This window comes from Drosophila subobscura, chromosome O (assembly GCF_008121235.1).
Source record: "Drosophila subobscura isolate 14011-0131.10 chromosome O, UCBerk_Dsub_1.0, whole genome shotgun sequence".
NCBI classification, from domain to species: domain Eukaryota; kingdom Metazoa; phylum Arthropoda; class Insecta; order Diptera; family Drosophilidae; genus Drosophila; species Drosophila subobscura.
In genome coordinates, this window is record NC_048533.1 from 18589838 (window position 1) to 18616666 (window position 26829).

Here is a 26829-nt window from a genome sequence, read left to right on the forward strand (position 1 = left end):
AGTGTGTCTAATATATATGTATTGTATATATAATAAATATGTATGTATACTTCAAATATAATTAAATTAGCAATAAATACTTTTGATTTATTTTTCCTTCGCTTCACTTTCTTATCCTTTCCTCTCAGTTTCTTTTCCATTATACAATAAAGAGTTTTTGATTTGCAGAGAATTTACTAGTTGCTTTTTTTCTTTAATTTTTTTTTTTCTTCTATACCAAATTCAGAATTTCAATAATATTTTTGTTCCTTATGATTAACTTTTTTTGGATACTAAACCACAACATTTATGCACATCGAATGTTTAAATTTGGAATATTTTTGGTGGAAATTATAATATAATTTTGATATACATAAATTTGTTAAAGCTGCTTTTTACGATACCTCTCCACCGATGCTTAAAAATAGACACTCTCACTGATACTGTGCCACTGCTGATAGTAACCGATTGAATAGGAAATAGTCATTTCAAAAGTCTTTCCGTCGTTGAGATAATTCACATCGGTTTCATTTCAAAAAGCACCGATGGAAAAGATCGTTGAACAGAAGCTTACACTTTTTCCATTTCTTGTTTTAATATATATTTTTCCCTCTATTTTCCATAAGTTCCCTTCATTTAAGTTTTATAATAATTCACTAAACATGTTCACAATATTACCGACATTTACCGCTTCTCCTTTCCTTTCCTTTTCATTCCTTTTCATTTGTTTTAAATATATGGTGTATAATTTTTGTATGGTTTTTCTTTTGACACTTACTAGCTAGCACACAAAATATGTTTTTCGGGTTTCCTTAGGTACATTTATATATGATTTTTCTTTTTTTCTTTCATTTTCTTTCATTTACGCAGACATTTAGTTAGAATACAATTTCAGAGTCGAAACGAAAGCAAGATATAGATATCGAAAGGGGGACTGGTGATTGGCCAAACGGGGGTTTCTTGATCTGGGAATCTGGATCTGTGTAAATATGTATGTCTAGAGGGGATCTCCTGTAAAAGAGTGTGTGTAGAGTGTATAAGTACATTTAAATATATGTATATTATTTCAGTTGCTCAAAATGATCATGTTTTTTGTTTTTGTTTGGTTTGAGGTATACGCGTAGTGATGAAGACACACACATACATAAATATACAAATATATATATTTGTATATAGCTTTATATATATTTATTTACGATTTTTTTTGTTTAATTTTATACTGTTATTTGAAATGTATTTTTTAGCCGAAATGCTTGTTTTTCTTATGTTTTTTTTAAGCCTAAACACAGATAATTTTGCCGGTTAATATTTCTTCGTATGTAGACATTGAAACATTTAAATTTTCCTAAATTTAGTGTTCAATATGTATGTATGTAGTGGAAGTGTGTTTCGAATTTAATTTTTTAGGTGATTTTTTTTTTATGTTTTTCAATTTGATTTTGTTTTTCAAATAGGTATAAATTTATGTTTTTTGTTTGTTTTTTCAATTTTGAATTTTGCTTTGATGAAATTGTGATCCATTGTATGTTTGGAATGTATTTGTATTAAGCTTGTTGGTTTTATTTTGTGAAGCTTGAATTTTTGTTTTATATTGTTGGGATTTTGGAATTTTATATATAATTTTTGGGTTTTCAATTTTGGTTTAAGGAACAAAATTTTGAATTTTTGTCGTTCTGCGTTTGATTTTTATTTACGGATTCCGTTGAATTATTATTTTGTGTGCTTTTTCCTAACATTCCTCCGCTCATTTTTTTTGTTTACGATTTGTTACTAATTTATTTAATTTGTAAATGTGAAGGCAGCTTTGTTTATTGATTTCCGTTTTTGTTTCTTCTTTTGTTTTTTTTGTTGAAATTATAGAAAAAATGTTGTTGTTGTTGTGGTGAATTTTGGTTTTGTTTTTAGTTCGTTTTAGAATTTTGCTATTGGAGTTTTGCTTACTGTTTTTCTGTGTGTTTCATTTATTTGTTGTTATTGCTGTTGGTTGTTGTTGTTATTGATCGGATATTGTAGATGTTGTTGTCTATATGGTCTTTGCTGTATGTAGTTATTGGCTGTTATACTCGATTCTGTCTATATCGTTGGAGTCTGTGTGAGGCACAGTGTTTCCCTGGGGATGGGGAAAATGTCTTAGAACATTGTACGTTTGCTTATGGAATGTCTGGAAAAGCCCCCACACCAACAGAGACCTCTGGCCACACAGACTGGCTGCTGTTTGTTGGTTGTTTTCTGATTTTCTGTTTTATTCTGTATTCCCATTGGACTGTTTTCTGTTTAATAAAAATATATACACATATATTATCAATCAACCGAGGAAAATGTCATAAAAAATGCAAAATGAAAATGGTTCTTGCTCAGTTTTTGTTGGTCTTTAGCTTGTTTAACGCTCTGTTTCTTAATAGATTTCTTTCTTAGTTTTTGGTTTTTGCTAAGAAAGTTGTTGTTTGTTTTTGTTTTTGTTTTGTACAAGAGAATGCCTATTTGTCGATTGTCAAAAACGAAACAAAAATACACATATGTATGCGCGCACACTCCGCGCCATAATTGTATGTTTTGTCTTTGTTTGTTTCTTGCTGTTTTGCTATGCGGAACTCGGGGAGGGGGGTTTCCGCTTTTATATATATTTAATTACGTTAGATATATACTTTTATGTACTATAAAAAATGTTGCTTAATTTGGTTTGCTTTACTCCCCGGACACCCTGTCTGATCTTGGTCGATCCCTGATCCTGATCCTTCCTGTCCTTTTGTTTGTATTCTTTAGAAGCTATAGTAGTGTGTGGCCAGCGGCGGCCAGGCAAATGCTGGCCTTGCCATCGACTGATCCTATAACTGCTGCTGCTCCAGCTGCTCGGCCTTAATCTGGGCCAGCTTCTCGTGCAATATGGAGCCGCCACCGCTGACGCCGCTGCTGCTGCAGGCAGGACTGCGGTTGCGACTGGGACAGGGATTGGGGCTGCCACTGGGATTGGGACTGGGACTGGGCAGAGTCGTCTCGCCCTCACCGTCACCCTCGTTCTGGCTGCTGCTGCTGTTGCTCCCATTGAGATCCATCATTTTGTTGTGCCTGTGCCTGTGCCTACTCTGCTCGCTCTTTAGCGAGCTGGCATCCGTGGCATCCGAGTCCCTGGAGGTCATTCGGCTCCTTCCGTTTCCATTGTTGTTGCTGTTGCCGTTGTTGTTGCTGCTGCTGCTCTTGTTCTTGTTGTGCGCCAGATCGCTATTGTTGTTGTTGTTGTTGCTGGAATGATCATGATCGCGCTCCCTCTCCCTCTCATCATCGCTGCTGGCACTATCCGCACTCAGACGCTCCCTCTTGATGTCCGCATAGACGCCCAAGGGACTCGCCGATCGCTTAATCCGTTCCCCACCACCACCGCTCGAACAGGTGGCCCTGTAGTCGTTGCTCTGATTATTCGTGAACGGCAGGGGCGTCTTATTCACCAGCAGCTGATCGAGCAGCGCATTGCCATGGCCATGGCCCAATCCATGGCCCAGGGCGTGTCCGTTGCTGCTGCTGCTGCTGCCGCTCCCGTTTCCATTCCCATCGCCGGACGACTGCAGGGTCTTGCGGATGATGCCATCGTACATGTGCTCGGCTATTTCCAGGGCGCTGTTCATGGGTCGCTCGTGGGCGTTCGTCTGGTTCGTCTGCTGGCGCATGGCCTCCGCCATGCGGTGCAGGTCCATGCCAAACGCGCTGCCGGCGTTCGGCTGGGCCCAGAACATATTTGACTGAAAGGCCAAGGACTGCGGTCCAGCCCCATCGAAGAGCGGCAGCTTCAGTCCGTTGGGGGCCGTTGCTGAGGCCGCTGCTGCTGCTGCCGCCGCTGCTGCCGCTGCCGCCTGGGAGGAGGAATTGCTCTTGAGGGCATTGCTCAGCTTGGATCCGCCGACGCCATGGTGGTTGCCCGTGTGGTTGATGTGGTTCCCCGGTTTTAGCTTTTCCTGACAAATCTTGTTGGCGGGTCCCGTCAGACCGACCAGGTCTGGCTGCGGCTTGGGCTCGCGCTTGCGTGGCCTCATCAAGTGCCGCTCCTTCACTTTGTACTCCAGCGTGGAGTGGGGCACGCCGTAGTAGCTCCCAGCCCGATGCACGGACATCTCGCCACGCTGCACCGCCTTGACGGCCTCCACCAGGCTGTCCCGATCGTAGTTGCGGTACTTGCCACGCTTGGGACGCGTTCCCTTGCCCGCTGCCAGGGCAGCCGCCTCCTGAGCACTCAGCTGCGCCTGATGGGAGTGCGCCGCAGCTGCTGCTGCATGATGTCCGGCGGGCAGGTGCGCATGGTGATGCTGGTGCTGGGAGAGCAGGTTCGGCGATGCTCCAAAGCGGGAGGTGTCCGTGCCGCCAATGATCTTGGCCACCGAAATGCTGGGCTTCTTGTAGCTGCTGCTGCTGTTGTTGCCCGAGGCTGGCCCATTGTTGCTGCAATCGCTGCCGGCGCTAGTGCTGCCGTTCCGCAGGCTGCTGCTGGATGTGGCCGCCGCTATTGCCGCTGCCTCCTGGCTGCTCTGCTCGTTGATCTGCCGCTGGATGTTGCTGGCCATCATTTTCTGGATGGAGGTGGGCGAGGCCGAGAGCAGGCCGGCAGCGGCGGCACTGGCGCTGCTGTTGGACACCGCGGCAGCCAGCATCGGCGAGGCCGAGTGTGGACTGTGCTCTCTGCCCCCGTTCCGATTGCTGTTGGAGTGGGAGCTGTGATTGTTGTGGTGGTGATGGTGATGTGGGTGCTGTTGCTGCTGCTGCTGCTGTTGGTGGTGGTTGAGGTTGTGGCTGTGGCTGTGGCTGATGCTGGGCGAGATGCTGACCGGCCCGCTGACCTTGAAGGACGGAATCTTCAGTATGGGATCCTCGCTGGCCTCATTGGGATCCAGGGAGGAGCTCGTCTCGGGCGTTTCAGACTTTGGTAGGCGATGATGAAAGGCATTCAATTGCTGCTGGTGCTGGTGTTGCTGCTGCTGGAGGAGCAAGCTGGCGGCATTGCCATTGCTGCTGTCCTGCTGACTGGCGGCCAGCAGATTGATGAGCGCCTCGTTCATAATGCCTCCGGAGTTGGCCACCAGCAGGCCTTTGATCAGTTCCCCCACCGTTTGGGTCTCGTCCAGCTTTGGCATAACGCCGATGCCAGCCGCCAGCATGAGAGTGTGCATCAGAACAGTGCCATCGATGGGGATTGGCAGGCCACCAGGAGCCACCGCATTGGCGGGTCCTGCATGCCTTGAGAGCTTCGGCGAGTGCTGTCCCCCACTCTCCAGATCCTCGCCCAAGTCCTCGCTGCCGTTGTGCTCGGACAGGTGGGTGCTAAGTTTGCGGAGCTGCTCCGTAGCCGCGATGCGTTGGCTAAAGTCTGGATAGGGCGGTGCTGGGGTGGAAGCGTTGCTGTCCACCTCAGCTTCGTCTGCAGAGTCCTCCGGCTCTTCCGGCTCTTCCTGCTCGAGCTCGTGGTGCGCCAGCTTGTTTATCAGGCTGGAGCGGGACGCCTTGCGGGGTTCCAGCTTGTTGGCCATCACATCCTGCAGGGCCCGGTTCAGGTCCTCTTCGCTGTAGGCCCTTCGCCCCGACGAAGGCGTGGGCGTGGGACAGTCCGAGAGGGCTCTGTAAGCAGAGGGGAATGGAGTTAGTTTCAATGACTAATCAATAGAAATTTCGATTAGTCTTTAAGCTAACAACTAAGATAAAAGCCAGCTTTAATAAGAGTTTCAGATTAAAGATTTCTTTATGTCTGTGTAATAAATGAGATGGAGTCCTCGCACCATTTGGCTCAATCCAAGCTTGATCCTGCAAGTCAATCATCCTTTATCTACCAGATATTTTCAACAGTGACTTTTGGGGGCTCGAGGGCAATATTTTTTGGCAGCACCATCAAAGGACCATCAAAGCCACTTCCCGCTTTTTTTTGTATTACGTTTGGCTTAGAAAGTTTTCTCCCTTTTTTCGGCACTCTTTTTCTGAACAGACACAAACACACACACATAGAGACACAGAGTGTGGAGGACTGACAATGAGTGCTTCTTAAATGTCTACATCAGGCCAAAAGGAAGCTGAAAGAAGGACACGCGGACGACGCCTGGGTGTCAAAGGCAACGGCAAGAATGTGCCCTGCCACACAATCATTTTTTGTGTTCCCTTTTTTTCGGGTGCAGCAGCAGCAGCAGCAGCAGTAGAGACAAAAGATGACAACCCAAAAGGAGTCTAGCAGGAGCTGGGAAAGACAAAGAATGGGTTCCGGGTTGCGACAGGGTATGAGGTAGGAGAGGCCAGGGACCAAGCATGTTTTTGAAGTTCATTAGACGAATATCAAAAAGAACAGACACCAACAAAAATATCAATCAAAGACTTGGGGATACCGAAGACACAAATACCCTTTATTAATCTTTTGAAACAATGTTCTAAAATCCGTGCAAGAGCTGATCAATGAAGTAATTCAGATATTTTAGTTCATAAAATAAAGGCAAGAGCAGAAAAAGTCATCGGAAGTTCTCTCTCTTCGCTGCGTGACATATTTTTTCTCAATATAAATATACCATCTTCAAGGGTATTGCAGCGACAAAAAAACAATGAAAGAAATGTCAAATTTTCCAACAAAAAAAGTACCAAAACCATTTTCACTTAATGCCAACACGAGTCCAAGCCAAGCGCTGACTTGATGGGGCGCACGTTTGGTGAAACCTTACCACCCACCCCTTCCACTCTAAACCCTTCCCCCCAGGAAAAGGCAACTTTTGTGCTGAAGCAACAACAACAACAACAAGAACAACATCATCAGAAGCCGTACGAAATATTTCTTTTCTTTATGCGCAACCAGAAAACGAGACGAGCTCGAGACCCTCTCTTTTTTTTCGTGGGTTGCAGGGGACATTGCACCGACAGACTGTTGTCGGCTGAGACAGAGAAAGACACATATAAACATACATACAAATACATACAAATAGAGAAAGAGATGGGTAGACAGAACGCACAGCACAGCACAGCTTCTTTTGGCGCCCTTCGCTGGCGAACAACATGAGACGGCCCTGGCAAAAGTTGATGGCAAAGTCAGAGTATAACTTTTTTACCCCATTTTTATTTCGGAGGAGTCCTTGCCGCGTCTGGAAAATGTCTGAAAATTGTGCAGACAAAACAAAAAAAAATGATAAATGGGGAAACAGAAAGAGGCAGAAGCAGAGGAGGAAAACAGTAGAGGGCCAGTCAGAGGAGGAAGAATGCTTCAGCAGGGAAAAAGAAAAATGTGGCAGAGAACGCGGCAGCAGGTGGCAGCAGTGAATGTTAAACTGTATGATAGCTGCCGGCGGGCGTAGGCGGGGAGGTAGACCAGCAGCGGGTTCTTGCTCTGGATACGAGGCAGGTGCAAGTGGAGGCGAGGCCCTTTGGCTGACCGGAAGTAAATTGGGGTCTGAGCTTGGGGTTGGGGCTGTGGATGGACCGCGGGCGGGCATCATCATTAAATGGCGACAGTTTTTCGCATTTTTGCTCATTTTGCATACACAAAATAATTTCCCAAAAAAAGCAGAGAAATTCGCAAAAAAAATTGGAGGGAAAATGCAAAAAAAAAAGAAAAGGATGAGGAAAAGATATACACAAAAATTTGCATAATTGCGCAAAAACCCGAAGCCCGGCGGCCCCAACCTTTGGGAGGATGTTGCCCCTCAGTCGCCATTCTGCCTCTGCAACTGCAGCAGCAGCAGCAGCGAAGGATGGCGCACAAAAATAAATGAAAAATGTCATTTCAATGTCGTTTGGATTTTTTGTTGGTGTCGTTTACCTTTTGGCTGCACTTCAATTGCAATTTGCCACTGCAACAGCCGCTGCCTCGGCTGCTGCAACAGCACGTTTCTCTGCCGCTTCCGCTGCCGTCGCTGCTGCTGCTGTTTCTGTTGCAGTTGTTGTACAACATATCCCTGTATTTGTTGCCGTTGCACACGCATGTGGAGCGCATTCATTTGCCCCCGAAAAAAAAAACATACCCCAAACCCAGCCCCGCCGAAAACCAGGTTTTTCTGCATCCTTTTCGTTTTTTATTTAAATACTCTTTCGCATAGGGTAGTGTGATTTTTCAGAAGAGTTTGCTGTGCATGATTGAGGAATATTTTCGAGACTAGTCGTATTTCTGATATTACTTTAAATTCTTCCACTAATAATTCCCAAAACCCAATGAATATAGTCCATAATTTCTGGAATAGCTAATTATTTTCTCCACATTGAATAAATGAACTTTGTGAGGGTATTCTCAGCTTTGGTGTTCCCTGGCCTCTTTCCCTTCTTTACGTTTTCCGTTGGCGTTTGCAATTTTTCTGACATTTTGTTTTAATTTGTGGCAGCAAAAGGGTTGCTTTTTTATTCAACGTGTTCCCCTGTGTGTGTCTGTTTTTTTATACTTTTGCTGTACCAGAGAAATGCATTTTTTACTGCAGCGATTTTCGTTGTTGTTGTTGTATGCGCAATATTGCATTTTTGTCGGTTCATCCCACACCTTTTTATATGCTCTGAGCACATAGACATATACACACACACCCATCTCTGTACATGCATTCAAATTGGTTATAATTATAATTATTATTAATAAAATATATTTTGTTGAACGAAACACTTTACTTGCATTAATGAGGTTTTAATTCTTATTAAAGATCAAGGAAGGTGCTGCATCGAGAGAATGTTTCTGATAAAAGCATAAATTTCGCGGCTTATTTATATTAAAACTTTCTGAATATATGTGATCATTCTCTAAAAAACGCTTATTCAGAACCCGCTCTCCCCACACAATTAATTATGATTTTCGCATTTTCAACCAAGTGTGTTTTTTATTTGTATTTTTTTGTTGTTGGTTTTTTTGTGCTGTCTTTCTATTTTGTTGCGTGCAATGCGGCCGCTAAATGTGCCAGTGGCGGAACGAGACTGGTGTGTGGGGAGAGGGGGGAATGTTTGGCATTTGACTGGAGGAATGGAATGTGAGGTTAATGGTTAAGGGTAGGGGGGCTGTTTGGAGGGTTTGTAGTAGGAAGCCGCTGCCGCTGGCTCCAACGAGAGCGCACAATGCCGTCAACTGTACCCCATAGTCGGGGTTTTTTTTTCGTGTTTTTGTATACACTTTTTGGAAGGTATTCGAATTTTACTTAGATTTTGGAACTGCAGGTCAGAAACTATGTTTTATATGTGACATATTCATATTCGCTTAGGTCGTGACTGTATTCCCTGTATGCAGTATGTTTCCGCGGACCACTGCCACTGTTGACAACTGTTGACGACACTCCTTGTACTTAAGGTGACTTCAGGTGAAGAGTATTGAAAACTTCGTCCAAGACTTTTTTTCTTTCTTTCGGCTCTCTTCTTTTTTTATCATGAATGTATATGTGTGTTTTTGCATGCCTATGAGTGTGTGCGTGTGTTGACAACGTCGAATGCAATTTTGTTAAAAATGCATTAAGTGCATGTGTGTGTGCTGTCTCTATTTGTGTGTGTGTGTGTGTGTGTGTTTCGGTATGAATGCAATTGCATGTTGGTTTTTGTTGCCAATGCAATGGCCCTCCGGGTCCCGGGCCTCGGCCTACACTTGATGCGTGCGCAGGCCACCCAGCACTCCTCTCCCCCTGTCAGATTTACCCCCTGGCAAACCATTACACACACACACACACACGTTTACTTGTGCATGCTCACACATAAGCACAGCCATGCCACACACATCCATGGCAGTTGCATTTTTTCGGAAGATATGCACTCATTTTTCTTTTTTAATTTTCGTCCACCTCTGCTGCTGTTGCTGGCGTCGCGCTGAGCTGCGTTGACGCCTCTGCCCAGCTGCTGCTTCTGGCGCCGCCGCTGCTGCACTCTCATATGCGTTTCATTTTTGTATTTTTTGTTCTTTCTATCTCGCTCATTCACGCACGTACACAAAATTATTGTAAAAAAAAGGAACAGCAACACCGACATTTAAACAGAATCGAGCAGCGGTCATTGAAATGACAAAAAAATTGTGGAATATATCCAACCCAAAAAAAGTAAATGAGTTTTTAAGGAGTGGGTGGGGAAGGGGGCAATGAAAAATATATGTAAAAGGGGGGGAGATAGGTTTGGAGATAACCGTTAAAATGTGTTGGACTGCAGAAAAAAACAGAACGACAGGAAAATATTATCTTGGGGTTCCAGACCTTAGATACCCTTGCAGATCCATCAGTTTTGCCACCATGCTATGATATTACACTCCACATTGGATGAGGATTATTTGATCAATAAGGATAAGGATGATCAATAAGGGCTCTTTGCTCTCTCGAGAGAGATCGCACAGATTAACTATCAGCTTTTCTGCGAGCAGCGCAAGTAGTCGCAGACAACCTTAGAAATTAAATAGAGTGTCTGCATGATTTTACACCTCGCACAGGTAAAAATGCTGCCATCTATAACCTCTAACAAGGGGTATAACAATGGCCAGTGCACACGCATTAAGCATTTTTTTGTTGCAGTATTGCAGCGCATTGTATATTTTCCTCTTTTTATTTTTTTTGTTTCCACCATTTGGGGGGTTTTTGTTTTTGGGGCCAAATGGTTAACGCAGCCACGACGCAGTCGACGTCATCACTCTATGCCAGTTATTACATTCTCTCAATCTCTCTTTCGCTCCCTCTCTCTCACAGTCTTTGTCTCCCTCTGTGTGTTTTCGGGGTCCCTGTCTCTCTGCCTCTCAGGGGAGAATTTTTTCGTAAACGAAAAATAATGAATATACACCCAGCGACAATCCCTCTGCCATTCCCTTTCGTCCACCCCCTTCCGAAAAGTGCATAGAAAAAAGTAGCAAAGAAGAAAGACCAAAAAATACCAAAATGAAAAAAATACACACCCACACACACACACAAACAAAAAAGTAAAACGCAGCGTGCAAAAAAAAAAGCGATCGATATGATGCACTCATTTCTGTCTGCTGCGCTGGGCGACGTCGACGCTGCAGCTGCTGCTGCTGCCTTCGCCTGCTTCCAACGCTCCACTTGGAGTGGCGACGCCGTCTCATCATCCTCGGCAGCAGCAGCAGCGGCAGCAGCATCGGCAGCGGCAGCCTGAGAAAAAAATCTGTAATATAAACGCTTGACGAAAAACAGAGGAAAAAAATGCCAAAAATTGCAGCGTCAGTGGCTTTTGTGCTTCAAGTGGTTGAGGGGCTTGAGGGGGTGGTAGAGAAGGTGCCTAGGGGGTGCATTGCAAGGCATAAGTGCATTAGAGGGGTACCCTAGGAGCCAGTAGGGGTTGACTTGCGGTCATCTGGCTTAAGGCTTATTTATGGGTGGTGCACATTGGTCGACCTTTAATAAGAAAACAATTTTATAAACTCGGAACAAGAAATTTTCAAAGCTCGGAATTAGGCTACAAGGAACCGTATTCAATCAATAGACAATCTGTCTTTGTCTAAGCTTTCGTCCTTCAACTGAAACTCTTACACTGGTCGTATATCTATTCAATCGTTATCCTTCCTTTCCTTGTACATATAACTCCTCCACACGCTGTAACCGCAAACACTTCCTTTTCTCCCATTTATTCATTGCTTTTTTGTGTATTTTTTCGAAGTTGAAAAAAAATGTGTTGTTGTTGGGTTCTGGTGTGTGTAGTGTACTTTTTTTGTGTAGGACAATTAAAATAGGTGTACGAGATGGTGCATGGCGGCGGCGACGATGGCGGCTGCTAACAAACACTTGGCCATGCTTTAGACAATAGGTAAGGACTGGTGCTTTTGCGGCTCAAGTGGCATCCACCGTTACCGCCCACCGACCACCGCAGTCGTCGTTGCCACAGTCGCCGCTGCATCAGCCGGAGAACACACACACAAAAAAGAAAGCGACAAAAATTCGCAACCAAAAACAAAAAAAAGAGTAATGACAAAAATTGTGGAGAAGTGCTGGAAAATTATGCACACGACGCCTGGGCTTCCCAGCACTAACAAGGGGATCTGTCGTCTGAAGTAGTATGCCCCAAACACACACACTCTCTTGCGCACCCCTTCCACTGTCTCTTCCAGAGCCAAAGTAATAATAAAAGGTGCTCCTGAACATTTTAGAGTAATTAAAAAAATGGCAGGACCAAAAAAACCTCACCAAAAGGAGAGCGAATTGAAAAAAAGATTGCGGAACAGCTCAAGGAGTTAAGATGCAGCCACAACACACACAAAACGGAATACATAAATTTATGTATTCTTCATTTCTGTATTCGGTCCTTTTTTTTTTGTTTTTTGGTAAAATTTCATGCAAATTTATGCGGCATACCCGCCCACCTGCCTAACACGCCTGGTAATTAAGCGGGGGCAGGGGGCCAATGCGATGTGCAACGAGGCGTATGTGTAATTTTCGGCATCGTTTCATAAAGCACACAGAGACAGAGGGACAAGGAGAGAGAGAGAGAGAGAAAGACGCACACAGTTGTATAATTGCACAATTTTTACATAGGCATATAACAATAAAGCTTCGGTTGCAGCATCCACACATCAGCCTGCTTGCCACAAGCGTGGGTCGGGGTAGGTGACTGGGGGCCTGCCTGCCCCGTTAAGTATGCTACAATAAGTGCAGTGTCAGAGGCGGCGGGCCAGCAGGCGCCCAAAGTGCAATTATCTCATGTATTGTCTGCCACACGATTCGGTGTTTTTCCTTCTTTTTTGTGCATATATGTATGTGTGGGTGCATATTTTTTGTGAGCATTTTGGAATACCCTTTCCAAAGAGCGAGGTCATTGCTTGAGCAGAATTTGCATACTGCTAGCAATATAAAGATCTGTGCAAGATCTTTTCTTCACAGAAAAATAATCCCATCAGACGAGTGGCAAATGTAGTTCACTCTCATTCTAAAGTAAGAGTGTTCCAAATTCGTTATGCCACATTGCAGAAATATTAATTTCCACCTTTTTTCTGTTTTTTCGTTTTACATGCATTTTTTTTGTTATGTATTGTGTTTGGGGCTATTTTTTTTGTTAAACATTTTTTGGCGTTTGCGCAGAGATTGCCAGATTTATGTTCCAGTACATGCTTATATATAGGTATTTTAAATATATATATTTATAGATGGTATGGAAATGAAGGAATGGGGGGACTCACCTGATGGACTTTACATCGCCGCTAATCGATGAATTTGGCGATGGCTTGCTGCTAAGATCGAGCGGGGCATCGGCACTGGGACTGGGTGTATCTTTAAGTGCGGGACTGATGGCGGCTGCAGATAGTAGTTCTGAGGTAGTTGGTGTTACCGAGTTATGTTGCGGATGTTGCTGGTGCTGCTGCTGTTGCTGTTGCTGCTGCTGTTGGCTGGCCAGACTGTTCATCAGATTGAAGTCGGCCGCCAACAGTGAGAACTGGGCCAGCTGTGCGGCCATCGAGTCCATTGATGTCATTTTGGCTGCCCGTTGGGTAAGCAGCTTGTACAGTTCTAAGGAGTTGCCGGTACCGCTGTCGGTGCCGGTTGTTGCTATTGCACTTGCAGCAGCAGCAATGTTGCGTGCCCCAGACTTGCTGGTATTGCTGTGTTGTTGCAGCGATGCGCTCGAATTGCTGTCACTGTCGTGCTGCTTGGAATAAGTTTTAGGTTAATTTGGTAGCCCAAAGAAAGGGTTGCGATCCACTCACTTGACCGTTGTGGTTTATGTGGCTTTTACTGCTGGTACTGCAGTTGTGGGTGGTGGGTGCCACCGTTTCGGCCACCAATTGGCCCTGGGCGTTCACCGTTAGCAGGCGACCGTTAACACAGAAATTGCACTTGTCCGACGGTCTCCAATCGTTGGGTTCTGGCGGTGGTGATGGTATACTAATGGGTGTTGCTGTACGTGATGAGCCGTGTGATGTTTGGTTTTCTATAGAATTTACAAGAATATTAATACTCTAGATAATCCTAAAACGTTGAAGATCCTTCGATGACTTACCAAAATCCTCCTCAATCTTCTGCTCTAAACGGTGGTGGTGGTTCTCTAGTTTACAGTGGCTTCTGTTGCTCTTGTTGTGGTTGTTGTATGGTGCCTCGTCCTCGTCGGAACCGGCTGTAGCTATTGGCTGTTGCTCCTCGATATTCAGTTGGCTGCACGTCGCTTGCTCTTGATAATTTTTCCATTTCCTGCGACCCATAAATTCCTCAGCAACACGTTCTAAGCCTGCAAAAGGTAAAATGATTGTAAATAAAATTGTAAAAATAAAGATAAATTAATATAAAATTCTTGAGCAGTTTGGTGGGGATTACACAAGCTTTCCCCTAATAGACTATAATTACTGCTGTGGTGGCAATTATTTCAAACAATTTTCCATCACATTTCCATTTGGTTTGGTCTTTTTTTTCGCCTGGGAATTTGTGCAGACAGAAATTACTTAATTGAAATGCAATGCAAGGAAAAAGGTAAAGGAATATAGGCAAACAAAAAAAAAGAAATAGAAAAGAACCGTATGGGAAAAATAAGTATAGGAGAAGAATGTCAGAAAAAAAAGGCCAAGGCAAAAGGCAAGCCTAGGGACTTGTACTCTATACTTAGAAAGGGCCCCCACACTGCGTATGCTTAATTATCGTGGATCACAAATGTGGAGTTCTGTTCTCCTTCGTGTGGCAATGGAAAATTGATAGATTTGTGTATTTGCACTGCAGCTGCATTTCCTTGCATTTGCTTCCATTTCCTACGGCATATCCTTCGTCTTGGCCAGGCCAACGTCTAATTGCCACAAAAGTTATGCAATTTAATGCAAAATGCAGGTGGTCGGCCGCTCGCCTTCTGCCAGCGGCCTGGAGAGAGCCCCGCCCACTTCAATGGCCAGGCATGCGTGCCTCAAAAGCAAAAGTTTTGCGCATATGGCAAAAGGCTACGCGTCAACTCACACGAAATGCGAATTAAAAGAAGCAAAACGGGGGAAAAAATACAACCAGAAATAGGACAATATTTCGACTAAAAGATACCCCTGGTAATTAGGAAACCATACAAAAAATTCTTAAGATGCAACAAAATGGTCAGTGCAGAATCAAAACGGAGTCCCACATCTGATTGCTAAAAGATAAATATTCCAGCTAGAAAAGAATGTTCTACTCTTTCGCAGAGTAGATAAACGGGGGGTGCAAACACAACCTCTTTCTTCTCTCGTCCTTGGTAAATCTATCCCAAATAATTATAGATACAATATACCCTGCCATATCCTGCCAGTGGAGGGTATCCAAAACACACAAGCCAAATTAAATGCGGAAGACAGAGGGTGTGGCCGAACGGGACTTGCGGAGTAGGGGAATCCCGGCCATTGGAACTGCAACTGCATTTTGTGGCATTTGTAGTGCATTTCAGCACAAGCCCGAAAAAACTGCATTTGGAACCGGAAGTTGCAAAAAAACAAACAAAAACAAATGAGGGAAATTCTAGCGCCACAGCTAACTAGTATGTGGGGGATGTCCTTGTCGCTGCTTACACTGCCTCCACTTCTTCCCCTGCTGCCTCATCGTCCTGATTGCGCACAAGTGCGTGCGTACGGTGCGTGCAGCTGCAACTTTGGGGCTGAAGTGGGGCAGCAGAGTGAGGCAGCAACAACAGCAGGAACAGAGGGGAAGAGGGACGCACTGCAGCTGCAGCTGCTCATTCCGGCGCGAAAGTGGAGCGGCATGTTCAAACTTTTACCGTGTAAAAATCGCATTGCTTTCCCAGTCGCAGTTGCAGCTGCAGTTGCTGTTGTTGCAGCTCCGTTTTTTTAAGCGCTCAAATAAACAGGGTCGTCGTCGTTGTCGTTGTCGCCGTCGCGTCAGCGCTTCGGGGGTTGTGGCCGCCATCAACGTTGCCATCGCAAATTACCGCACCGCACTGTACCGCATGCCCCACCATGTTGCCGCACACGCACCGAAAAACGGCGAAAAAAGAGCGAGGTGAATGCACGCACGGGACTTGCGGAAACTCAAACTTTAAAATGCAACCAGTCCACCAGACACAGACACATGTACCGCGAAAAAATGCAGGCGAAAATAAAAAATGTTTCACTCGACACTTAAATACTCTTGGTGAAAGACCCACTAAGTTAGGTGTAGTAATGAAGCCAAGAATCAGACAAGGAATGGCTTACCTAGCCATATGCTTCACAAGCATTCGTTTTATTTAGACAAATTTTTCAACCTATCATTCTAGCTCCATGAATCAGGGTTCAGAAACTTGTATGATCTTTGATCTCTATTTCTCTTCCAGGAAAGTGATCTACCACAAACTCCAGCTCTAATTCCAATGCTCAATTACGTTCTGGCCAAGCGAATACTCCTACTCGCTTATGCTCTTTCCCGGATAGGAAACCCTACCTACGCATCTGCGAAATGCAACTAGGGGTTGCAATACCCTGCCAGTTGCACGCACACACAGAATGCTACGCACGCAACGCACAATGTGTCTGCCCAGGCTACAGTGCGAGGTTTTGTCTCTGTTCTAGTATCGGTGCATCTGTGTTTGTGCGCCTCCCTATGCACGTGGTTGGGCGACACACATTGCGTATGAAGATGACGACGCCGACGGCCGCAAGGCGGGATTTCAATGCTGTTGCAGGTTCCTTCTGTTTCAGGCTCTGGGTCGTTTCGGTCTGGCTCCGAAGGTTCCCATTATTTTAGATCCCAAGATAAAGGTATATTCATGCATTCACACACTCTAGAAATCATTCTTAAAAATAGACACAAATATGAAAAATACTTCTTAAATCTATTAGTATTAGAACATTACATCTGGAGAAGAATGTCGAATGTAGTCTGCATTCGAAATGATCGTCTTTCCAGGGTATTTGTAGCTTCCACGCTAGAAGTTTGGCACCGCTCTTTCAACTGTCTGACGCGTTGCGTTGCGTTGCACATTATGCCAGGCAAGCCAGAGCCACAGCCAGTGCCTGAATGTATGCTAAATAGAATTTTTTTAGCGGCTCGTAACTTAAATATTTGTATGCATAGGAGTGCATGTCGTCAGCTCTAGACCCCAGTCTCATACGACCCATACACGAGTGTATTCGAGTGAGAGGGGTTTGCCTTCAAGGCAACGCAACGTGACATGTCGTCAGGTAGGACCCCGGATGGGATTCGGATTCGGGTTTGAGTTTGAGTTCGAGTTCATTTACGGTTTGGATTTAAGTTTGCTTTACGTCTGCCCAAACTGTCAGTTAGTTTGTCTCTCTGTCTGTCTGTCTATCTGTTTGTTTGCTTTAGGGTCGCTGCGGTGCCCCTTCTGTTTGCAAACAAAAAAACAAACAAATATACAAACAGACACATGGAGAAGCACAAAACAAAAACGAAAGTGCGTTTAATCAAAGTTAGCTATTAAAGCCAAATGCCTGAACTAATTTGTGAATGGGGCCGCAGTGGGGCGTATGATTAATATTCATTTTGTTTGGTCAGGAGTTATCTCCTCCCTCGCGTTATCCCTCTATCCAACGAGAGAAAAAATTGAAAAATTAAGCAATTATAAACGGAAACTCATTTAAAAAACACACACATACACAGGAGGGACACACGTGGATATGCAAATGGCATGCGCCCTGAGAGAGCGAAACAGAGAGTGAGAGAGAGAGCAATAGAGGACGGACAGCCAGAGGAAACGCATGGAAAGGGGTAAAAGAAATGAAAAAATTATAAAAATAAAGGAAAAATGTAAACGAAGACTTAGCTACACTCTGTAGATCACTTGAGATGATCGCGAAGATAAAATGTTTATAGCCATTTTATTTTCTACAAAATAATGATCCGATCTCTTGCATTTTTTACTTGTTGCAACCAACTGAAAGGTCTAAGCATAGTTGCCAGACTTCTCTGAATATACATGTTGGACTTCCATAACCTTTAATTCATGCATATTCAACATCTGGTCAAAAATCATTATACCCTCCCCATAAGGGTGAAATAAAAAAGGAAAAATGAAAAACGAATGGGTGAAAAAATGCAATTATCGATTAATGTACCACATTATATGGCTCAAGTATATATATGTACATAAATACATACATACATACATATGTACATATGTGGCAGTTGCAGTCTGGTAGATAGGCCCTTATGTACCACATACTCACGAGTACATGCTTATATGTATGTACATATGTATGTATAGAGATATGTATGTTCGTGCAAAAGTCATTAAAAAAATGCTGTATTTTTCTGCTGCCGGTTGTTGTTGTTGCTGTTGCTGTTTCTGTTGTTGTTATGTCAGCCTCATTGAATTTTATTCAATTCCCATCCTTTAATTTCCTCGAGAGGGCCCGTGGTGTCCTGCTGTCAAGTCGTTTACATAAGCAAATTACTGTAATGATGATACATTATGTACTGTGAAGTGAGGGGAAGAGTCGCAAGTACATAACGTGTCTCTCTCTCTCCCACACTATTTTGTTGGATGTTGGTGTCATTTTGCATTGAAATACATACATACATATACATACATATATGTATAAGGATATTATTTTTTTTGGTGGCATGCAACAGCACACCCTGCCACAGATAGGACTCTATCGTTCCATTTCCAAGTTTCTGACAGAAGACAAACAACCACTACAACAATTTGACATTTCTGCAGCAAGTTTTTTTGGCGTAATGCGTGCCATAATCTAAATGTCAGAAGGCGAATACGTAATATTACGAATACGCCCCGTAATTTTCCACTCTTTATAAATAGTGAATGGGAATGGAACGTCTCAAGGTGTTGGGTGACAGTTGGCAATGTTCTCAGGTAATTAGAGAGTCCTAACTGCGCGTCGATCCAATTTAATTGCTTGGGAGCCAAGAATTTTAGATGCAGCAGAACGTTGCATTTAATTGTATGTACATCCAAACGATTGGAAATTAATCAATTGGTGAATATCTTAGCATTTAGTGCGTCAGTGTCAGTTCAGGATTCAGTTCAGATTGATCCATATGGGTAATACGATCTCAAAGCTACTTTATTAAAGACTTTTCCAGTTCTATGTCATAAAAACAACTGTCTTTAATTTTAGTACCCCTTAAAATCCCGTAAAGACCCTTTAAATACTTTTAATTAGAAATTCAACATATTGTGGGTTATTTCTGGTTGCTTCAACGCTGGTTATTTTTGTTTTTGTTTTTGATGCGCCCACCGCGACACGCCATCGTATTTTGCATAATATTTTGAGTTATGTCTAATGTCAACGTACTTCCACTTCCAGTTGGAGAAGGTGGGTGGGTTGGGTATCCCTCCATGTGGAGGAGTACTATACTCGTGTGTGCAGAAAGAGTGCCGGTGCCAGTGCCAGTGCCGGCCGGCGTCACATGTCCTGGGCGCAACAACAAATTGGTCAGAATATGTGCAGTGCAAGGACAACAGAAGAAACAAAAGCCAAAAGTCAGGCAAAGGAAACACAAAAACAAAAAAGCGCAGAAGGAGCGACCAAACTAGAAAGAGGAATGAAGGGCGATGCGTGGAAATGAACGGTAAACGGAGTACAGTTTAGCCCTTTTTTTTGGGGTTTGGCTGGCCCCTTACGCCTCTTTTTTTTTGTGTGTGTGTAGGGGGACATGCAACTGGCCACAATTCTGCGTGCTTAGGGGCCGAAAATTGCTAGAAAGGTGGCTAGAATGGTGGTAGCTCGGAGTGGCACGAGGCAGGAGTGGCAGCAACGTTGAAATGTAAATGAATTGCACTAAATGCGAGGACATACGCAGCACACACACACATGGATATACATACACACAGATGAGTGGGACAATTCTAAGCAGGCAGTGTTGACAGGCTCTCGGCTGTCCCACCCCTGAACCATTAGCAACTCTCCTCAACCCCAAATAACCCAGCTCAAAACCTAACCTACCCCAAAAAAGAAATACAGAAAGAGCTGAAAAGAAATGTGTTCAGAAAAGAGTATCCAAGGGCGGAGAAGGAGAAGGCTGTGCAGCTGAGGGAAAACTTGTCGCATATGGCAATTTACATACTGACAACATCAATACGTCGCCATACAGAAGACACATGCACGCACATACATATGTAGAGGGAGTGTACTTTGTGTGCTTAGCGAGGGATATAACGATTTTGATCAGATGTTTGCCGCCTTAAAAATTATTTTCTGTTGGATAATAGATCATTTTTGGTGTTAAACGAGCGCCGATTTAATTTCCGAATTGTATTTTCTCACTGTTCTGACAAGTCGGAGTATAGACTTGTTTAGTCTGTGAAAAGGTTGTCAAATTTAGTTATAGGTTCACATTATTATACATTTAATTCCCTCTCCTATTGATTGTCCGGAATGAGTATTCAGAAATCACTTTACAAGGTCGCTATGGTGGGAAGTGGGGATGTGGGCAAGTCGGCCCTAACGCTACAGTTCATGTACAACGAATATGAAGAGGAGTACGAGCCCACCAAGGCGGATATCTACGGGAAGACCATTCAGCTGGATGGTGAGGAAGTACAAATCGATATTCTGGACACGGCCAGCCAGGAGGTCTGTGCCGTGATCAGAGATAGCTATTATCGCCGTTCCGATGGTTTCCTGTGTGTCTTCTCGGTCACAAATGAGAAAAGCTTTCAGGCTACCCATGAAATCAGAGAACTCGTATTGCTGCTGAAAAACAATGAGAGAGTGCCATTTCTGCTGGTTGGCAACAAATGCGATTTGAAGGAGAAGCGCAAGGTGCCGCTGAGCGAGTGCCAGGCGACTGCTCAAAAGTGGGGCGTCCCCTATGTGGAGACTTCGGCCAAGTTATACCAGAATGTGGATCGAATATTTTTGGATTTGATGCGCCAAATAAGATCCAGAAGAGCAGTGGACTCGAATGAGCCAAACGAAAGAAGGAAAGCCATGAAAAAGGGCTGGCATAAGTGTGCCATTCTTTAGGGATTGAATAGAAGATAGTTTGCAGTGGCTGCCGGAAGTCTTTATGTATCTGGAGAGCATTAGTTTTATTATTTTTAGTTTATTCAGTGTTTTCAATCAAAATCAGAATGGTTTCTTTTCATTTACTCTTGTGGAATCTGTAGTATAGAGAATGCAACACCAATATGTGTTCCTTTTTAAGAGTATCCGTTTGTGTACTCTAACTTTTGGTCTGTCAATTGTGGCATAGAATCTGCGGCTGTCGTCGGTTTCTGCCTTCGTTTGAGGCACAAATTAGAGGAGGCAGCAGCAACAAATTCGATTGCCTCATTCGGCTCGTCGTTTCGTCTCGATTCGGCCGTCATCTTGTTGTTGCATGAGTCTCTTTTTTTGGCGTGGGTGCATGCCCCCCCTTACACACAGGCATACACACACATACACATGTGTGCTCGTGCTATCGTTGTCCCTCTCTAATGCGCTTTCGTATGCACTTTTCGGCCCCGCATGCATTCTGATTGGCTGGCCGCACAGTTTTCGGCCAAAAAACGAAACACGAAACACGAATTTTGTTTCTTTTGCAGCAATTCCTCGTTTCAATTGCATTTGATTGCATGTTTGTTCAGGTTTTTTAGGGTTTCGAATGGCAAGTGCAGCCGTGCAATTGGTGGAAAGGAAATTGCCATGAATTTGGGCAGTTGGCAGATTGGCAAGGCAGGGCAGGGCCCAGCTAAAGTTGCCATAATTGATGTGCTAAGTGCTTATGTTGGAGAGACCATATCCCTCTATGATTTGGTTTCTCGTACTATTGCCAATTGCTAATTGCAGGTTTCGGCAGTGCCGATTGAAGGGTTACCCTACTTGCTTACCAGCTTTTTGGGGGAGTAAAAAGAGTTTTGGCGGGTGCATTTTTGGGCTTGATTGGGGTTCAATTATGACAGGAAATCTATATGTGGTGCCTGCAGTGGGGTCATGGGGTTCACTAGCAGTAGATATCGTTGAGCTACGAAGACGTATTGATTAATGTTTCAATCAAATTGGGTTGTTCTGGTATTCTTTGATGACACCTATTGAGAACGGAATGTTTCCAATGCAAGACGAACTAAAGGCTTCTAATATTGATCAGCCAAGAATATGTATCTATTGTTATGCATTTTTAAGCTTGCGTAAGTGTATTTATTTGATTCTCAGGGCAGTGTTCTATGGGTATATGTATCTTACTCCCATCCTCCAACTATCTTTAGAAAGTTACCTTCGTTCTGTTTTTATGAATACGATTTTCTATTAAAAATATTCAATAGAGTATCTCCAATTAATGCTGTGATTTAATTGCAACTGAAATCCCGCTACTTTCTGAAAAAGAAAGCTCAACCAAAAGTGCCATAGTGCTAACGATTTGATGGTTAGATATTTTCATACACAGACATATTGCAGCCCCTTCAATTCCCCTTCATTCAATTGGCCTTTTATCACTGCTGCAAATAGTTTTCATCACATTTTCCATTTCTGGCTCTGCTTTACGACCATCATTTCAGGCCAAAGCCTGATCTACCAAAAAAAAAGAAGGAAACCCACAAATTTACGGCCCCATAAAAAAACGCAGCGAAGAAACGCAGTCAAATAAATATTCTAAGCAACAACAAAAATGAGAAAAAAAGAGAAAAACGTAGTATATATAAAAATGTTTTTAATATAAATAAAGTTCTGGCCAAAAAGCGACATAAAAAAGAAACAGAAACGAGAACCAAAGCAGCAGTAGAGCGGGAGTGATGCAGTGGGGGACGAGGAACGGGGCACGGGGCATCGGGCAAAATTTATTGAAATGTAAAATGCCGAGAAATGCAATTTCCGCACAAGTAAACTGCTGCAGCCGGCAACAGCAGCAGCAACAATAACCTAGACAATTGCCGAGAGCCACAAAAAATATCAACAAAAAAAAGGCAGCAAGTAATATGAGTCAGGAGGAAGGGGTAGGGACAGAGGACATTGGAATTGCAACTGCTGGAACAACAACATCAGTGGAAGCAGAGCCAACAACAAGTACGGCCAAAGATGCAACAAAAACAGGTGCACCCGCAGCAACATCTACCATAACAGAAACAGTTGCAGCGACTGCAACAATAGATGCAACAAAGACAGCAACAAAACCAACGCTCCATCATTTAGAGCAGCAGAAGCTGTGGCAGCAATACATGCAACAAACAGCAGCAGCAGCAGCAACAACAACATCACTAATCCAACCAGAAGCCAACAGTCGGGGTGGGGTGAGTGGGTGGTTGCTTGTCGTCGACCATGGACCAGGCGGCATTCAACGGATGGCATAATATAAATGCCAAACATATATACAAACATACATATATCTATATGTAAACGGTAACTGGAGCAGACATGCAACAGGCGGCAGCCAAAAAGTATGCAACAACGCACACAAAAACAAGTGGAGAGAGAGAGGAAAAATAAACCGGCTAAACAACTAAAAACTAAACCAATTCATTCGCCCATTCATTCATTCATTGAATTCGGAAATTCAATTTGGTTAGAAAGAGAAAGCCAAAGGATGCGCCACAGCAACAAGGGCAGAGAGAGAGAGAGAGAGAGGGAGAGAGAGAGTGGCATGCAACAATTGTTAACTACACAACGATGTGCAATAAAACGTGGCATGGCAGGACAGGCAGACGGCCAGACGGAAGAGAGAGCTGGAGTAAACATTTTATTCATGGATTTAGTTGAATTTACAATGAGTGGTGGAGGAGGAGTGGGGGGGATTTTTAGCCATGAAAAAGAGCAAATGATGACATGAAATACACAGAGGAGAAACAGGAGAAGAAGGAGGAGCAGCAGCAGCAGCAGCAGCAGCAGCAATAGTTCTAGCATCCACAGAGCATTGGCATTTCAATTTAAAAGCCAACAAGTGGCAGCCAAAACTATGCTTCCACAGAGAGATGTTGTGGGGTTGGGGATGTTGCTTCAAATATAGTCAGAGAGAGAAAGAAGAAGGACGACTACTGGCACGAAGAAGCTGCCCTCCTGCCGCACTCAACAGTTGTGTACTCGATGTCCCTTGAATGAGGTACACCGCCAGAGAAAGCGCCATACAAGCAGCCACAGAACCCCAGTCTCCAGTCGCTGTCTTCCGGTTAGACTGTTAACTGGAACTTTGTTTTTGACAGAGAGTCCCCACCAAAGCAGCCACCAACCTCGTAATAGACAATTTCCGCAGACAAAGCTGCATCAAAAACAGCATCCAGAGACAGAGACAGAGGGCAACACTTAATGGGTGAAGTGTGAATCCAATTTGGAGGCCACTTAAGTGTCCACTTCATGGACCATGGACACGTGGAAGAAGAGCAGCAACAGCAGCAGCACCCGAAAAACTGCATTCGCTCCATGCACACTCGACTCCTCCATTCATGAATCAACAGCGAAATGATGGCGCTACGTATACGCGGCGTTGTACAGAGTGGAAACACAAAAGCCGAAAGGCAAATGCAAAAACGATAACGAGAATGTAAAGTGGCATCATGGGGGGTAGGATGGAAAGGAGGATGCCACACCATATGTAGCTAAAAGTCAACAACAAAAAATAGAGCCAAAAAAAGGAAGAAAAGTGTTGAGTGATGCAACTAATTGCGGAGTCAGTGGGTGTCCTGTGCCTTATGCGGGGATAATTGCGCGGATTGCACACAGATCGCCTTAATCCTTTTAGGCCTGGTCCTGCTCCGCTACTCGTGCCGCCTCCTCAACTCTCCTGGGTCCTGGGTGTTGGGTGTTGGGTGATGGTGTTGCAGCTTGCACCCGCCTCAGAGCAAACAACGCATCCAGCCGCACGTCCCACAGTCTGGCAACCACTCATCCACTTGATTGCATTGCCAGGCATCCTCCTGGCATCGTCCGGCAAATGGCGAATGGCGGGGGAAAAAAATAAGAGCACAACAAAGAACCAAAAAATGCCATAGTCAAACGGACCGGAGGGGCCTCTGTCAATTCTCTTTGCTGGTCTCTTTTTTTTCGCGGCCACAACAGCAACACCTCCCGAATGGATGCAGGATGCAGGACACACAAGCCATGGCCCATGGGCCTGCTACTCCTTTTTTGTTGCGCGCTCGAAAGTTACTTTTTATGGCTGGCAGAAGCTTCGCGGCTGACTGTGATTGTCAGTGATTTGTGTGGCAGTCAGATGGAGCAGGCATATGGGGATAAAGAGAAGAGCCACTGAAGCTGCCAATTGCTGGAGGTTTTATTTTGGGGCAGTGCCAAAAGGAGAACACCAAATAGAGTAGCGTTTCAAATGATTGACTAAATTATGGGCAGTGGTGCAGATACGATTTGGAGGTCTTTATGGACTCATTCGTAGAACCTCTCTAAATACAGATTATTCAACAGACAATGCCTTGGCCTCTGTAACATTCTCTTTGGCATTTTGTGGCAGCCATTTATCAAGCTATTATGTGGCCAAGAATAGTAGTTCCTCTAAGTTCTTCTAATGTTCAATCAAAGTAAACGCTTATGTCTCCCGTCATTCGTTTCCAATTTTCGTTTGGTTGTGTGTGATTGTCGATTGTCGTGTTAAATTTCAATCACTTAAGAATGCATTTGTTGTCACTTCCAATGAAAGCGCACGATTTTGCCTTTACAATATGTATATTCCGATCGAATATACAACTATATATATATATATGTCGGTGGCGGCAGAGAGAGGTTTGTATAAACAAGCCACCGCACCGAACCGCACACAAAACGAAAACTCAAATCAAAAGGCAGCTATGGAAAACCTTGAATCAATTGATCCAGAACGCAAAAAGCGAACAAGAAAATACGAAAAATGGAAAACGCTGAAAACTTGGACAGCCCCCCCTACCCACCAACCCCTCTCTGTGTTCACCAAAATAAATTAGAATTGAACTTGTGCTGCGCCATATTTGGTTACAATTTGAGCGCTTAATTCCGCATACGTAGAGCCAGACAGAGACCCGATCAGAGCCCCACGTCTCAGCGGCCCCCCCAATCAGATCGGATGCGAGAAGTACGAGCGGTGCAGAGTGGTGCAGCGCTGCTATGGTGCAGTGTTGCTGCGGTGCAGTGGTGGTGGGTGAGGGGCAGCAGCATGAGGCGTGTGTGGGCTCTCTAGGGTGTGGAACAACGACGACGGGGCTTGGCAACGTGTCGCATTCGCCTTATGCATTTCTAGCTAAATATATTTAATTTATTTACTTTTATTTTTTGTCGTTTCTCTCGGAAATAACAATTACAAATGAGATTTGCCGCCGCTCCGACTGCATTTATTCAAATTGCAATCCATTGAGTCGACTTCGAGCCACAAATATAGCTGAATCGTTGGCTTATTAATTAATGGCGATTAATTGCTGTATAATTGTTTTGCTGAAAGCTCAACTAAAAGGTTTTTCCCTTGCACAACTATGATTTAGGTTGGAAAGATGATTCAAGGAATTAGGAATTTCGGAATGTGATGAACATTTGATATCGCACAGATGTTTCAACTGTTCAAAAGTTCATTTACCCAGTTAGAATCCATCGATCGCTTTCTTCGTCTTTATGTTTTCCCCTTTCGCTTGCAATTGCAATCATTTTTCATTTTCCGATTTTCTCAGCGACTTCTAGCTGATCTTGAACTTAGCAAAGCAAAAAAAAACAAGAAAACTGAATGGAATGGAAATTACATATCAATGCGTATAAAATTAACGAATGTGAATGCAAAGAGCAGTGTGTGAAATATGGAATTACGATTTGAAAACAGCAAAACATATATATGTATGTATGTAAATATGTATGTATGTATGTACATATGCAAGTAAATATGTTTGAATCTATGGTTAGATGGTTCTGTTCTCTGTGTATTAAAGTCAATTGGGTGGGTTGTTACTGGCAATTCTAGAATCTAAATGCAATTTGTTTGTCATAAAAATGTATCCAATTATTGCATAAGATATTGAGATTTCAAGGAAGATGTATAGTGTGATACAATTATGAAATGCTATAATGAAATTTGAAATATAATCTAATTGAGAAAAAATTTTTTGATAATTGGAATAAATTCCCAGCCTTGCAGTAATTGGTGAAGGAATATATTCACCTCAAAGGCCAGA

General features: G+C 43.8%; 2 protein-coding genes across 4 annotated transcripts in view; one reads left to right on the forward strand and one right to left on the reverse strand.

Moving 5' to 3' along the window:
• Positions 1 to 2728: 2728 nt before the first annotated feature.
• LOC117899135 (mushroom body large-type Kenyon cell-specific protein 1) overlaps positions 2729 to 26829 on the reverse strand; it is a 51113-nt gene continuing 27012 nt past the window's right edge. The window contains exons 2-5 of one of the 3 annotated variants that reach the window (XM_034808934.1): positions 13861 to 14085; positions 13568 to 13791; positions 13043 to 13506; positions 2729 to 5577 (exon numbers count right to left, since the gene is read on the reverse strand). In XM_034808934.1, the coding sequence (XP_034664825.1) occupies positions 2805 to 5577; positions 13043 to 13506; positions 13568 to 13791; positions 13861 to 14085 (3686 nt within the window). In that variant the 3' untranslated portion in view covers positions 2729 to 2804. Of the gene's footprint in view, positions 5578 to 13042; positions 13507 to 13567; positions 13792 to 13860; positions 14086 to 18070; positions 18086 to 26829 lie in introns of those variants that run through there. The other 2 variants (XM_034808935.1, XM_034808936.1) reach the window with 2 other exon arrangements.
• On the forward strand, positions 20129 to 20804 carry LOC117899147 (ras-related protein Ral-a-like). The gene has a single exon (XM_034808956.1). The coding sequence runs from the start codon at positions 20159 to 20161 to the stop codon at positions 20747 to 20749; it is 591 nt and encodes a 196-aa protein (XP_034664847.1). The 5' UTR covers positions 20129 to 20158; the 3' UTR covers positions 20750 to 20804.

Excerpts from the sequence above, each read along its gene's own strand:
- LOC117899147 (XM_034808956.1), top strand. The coding sequence starts at position 20,159 with ATGAGTATTCAGAAATCACTTTACAAGGTCGCTATGGTGGGAAGTGGG.